Source organism: Perkinsus marinus (genome assembly GCF_000006405.1).
Source record: "Perkinsus marinus ATCC 50983 genomic scaffold scf_1104296958912, whole genome shotgun sequence".
NCBI classification, from domain to species: Eukaryota; Perkinsozoa; order Perkinsida; family Perkinsidae; genus Perkinsus; species Perkinsus marinus.
The window spans coordinates 1-1,761 of NW_003206608.1; the positions used below are offsets into that span (position 1 = coordinate 1).

A 1,761-nucleotide genomic window follows, 5' to 3' on the forward strand; every position below is an offset into this window, starting at 1 on the left:
CCTTTATTGAAGCAAATGATGACGCCTTCGATAAAGGAGGGTTTGCAGACGAAGGGGTATCAATTAGTGGGTAAAAATGCAACATGCGGGGATCGAACCTGGGTGGATGGATAGCCTCAGGGAGTCACTCTGCAGTAAAACGCTGTCGATGGGTGTTGAGTAGCCTTCGTCGGCAGGGCGGTTGCTATAAGCATACCTTCTATGGTATTGAGAGTCATCGGTGGGTCGTCATTGGGGTGGCCGTTTTGGGGATTATGGTATTATTATAACTCGATGATGGACTGGAGTTTCACCCGTTTTACGTGAAGTGGCGTAACACTCCATGTGAGAAACGCGATATGAAGTGAAGTGAAAATACTTGGCGAATTACACCGGACGAATCACCCCATTTCACGTTAAACATATCACGTGTTTTACGCGTTTATGTGGAATATGTTTTTTACTAGTGTTTTCCATGTCACGGGTGAAACTGCATTATTTTAAAACTTCGATATCTCTATTTTACCATCATAGATTTATATATCATTTTGATGTATAATAAAATGCTATAATGATAACGTTAAATATAAAGGTATCAATGGAGTTTCACGACTACCCGTTTTACGTGGAGTGGCGTCGTAATACTCTGTGAAAAACGCGATATTCGCGGTGATATGCAGTAGTCGTGAAATATATTTTTCACCAGTGTTTTCCATTTCACTAGGATTACTAGAGACCATGTTCGTTAGGTGTATGGAGTCGACAACCAGCGTGGCATGTGCTAATCGATGTACATTCTGTTGGCGTGGGAGTACCCATCCGAACGCTCTCAAATGGGGATCTTTTGAGGTGGGCGGAGATGATCGGAGTATTATATATCTGGTTTCCTCAGCTGAGCTCAAGAGTTAACTTATGCAATTATTTAAATTAGTAGGGGCGTATTATAATACAGGAAGAGTGAATTTCACACACGACTTGAAATGGATAAAAATGCACGACAATTCCGATTGTCGCCAACACTGTCCTTCTGTGCGGCGATGGGGGTTGGCTCATCGAGAGGACGCCATCCGGTATGTGTTGCTGAGCTGGGGAGTTTCCTCACGACTTTGGGGTGAAATTATCAAAATCTACGAGAATTCCCATTGTCACCAACACTGGTGTTATCTCTGTTCAGGCGGACGACCCCAAATGGTTAGTAGATCAGATGTTGGAGAAGCACGTATCGAAAGTCGTGAAGCCTCTGAAGGGCGCTCAGGTGGACACAGACAGTTTCTCGGAAGCTCTCAAACCGCGGTAGTCTCGAAGAATGGTTTTCTGGGGATATTGTCGAAGTATGCAGACATGTGGCGCTGTCGTTGGTGGGCGAACCAGTGATGTACCCGAGAATGGCCGATTTTCTCCGAGTTATGCACAGCCCTCCGTACAGTATGTCGACGTTTTTGGGTATCATTTCGTGGGGCGTGACGGTGTATGATGATGGTAGTTACTAATGGACAACACCCTGAGGAGCTGGGCAGTCTCCCTCAAGTGACTCAACTGTATATTTCTATTGATGCACCGAATAGTGAGAAGCTGAAGAAGGTGACGGGGAGCATTCAACCGAGACGGCTGCCTTAGTTTTGGTAGTCCCTCAGAAAGTGAAATCGATCGTCGAAGAAAATACTGAGTTTGTTGATTTCAATCATTGGGTTTCGACATGGAGTTGAAATAATTGCGATTTTATGTGGAGGATGGAATTGGTTTTTTGGCCGTCAGGTGGACCGGCCTCTTTTCAAAGACTAT

The 1,761-nt window shown here is 44.7% G+C and overlaps 2 protein-coding genes across 2 annotated transcripts; both read left to right on the top strand.

Moving 5' to 3' along the window:
• Positions 1–120: 120 nt before the first annotated feature.
• Pmar_PMAR014302 (conserved hypothetical protein) lies at positions 121–828 on the top strand (the record flags this gene model as incomplete). The annotated part of the gene is made up of 2 exons (XM_002773461.1): positions 121–220; positions 729–828. Coding segments are annotated over 2 exons (200 nt in total), but the record flags the coding sequence as incomplete, so codon positions are not given.
• A 355-nt stretch (positions 829–1,183) lies between these two features.
• Pmar_PMAR014303 (conserved hypothetical protein) lies at positions 1,184–1,560 on the top strand (the record flags this gene model as incomplete). Its single annotated transcript, XM_002773462.1, has 3 exons — positions 1,184–1,272; positions 1,319–1,422; positions 1,463–1,560. Coding segments are annotated over 3 exons (291 nt in total), but the record flags the coding sequence as incomplete, so codon positions are not given.
• Between the last annotated feature and the right edge of the window lie 201 nt (positions 1,561–1,761).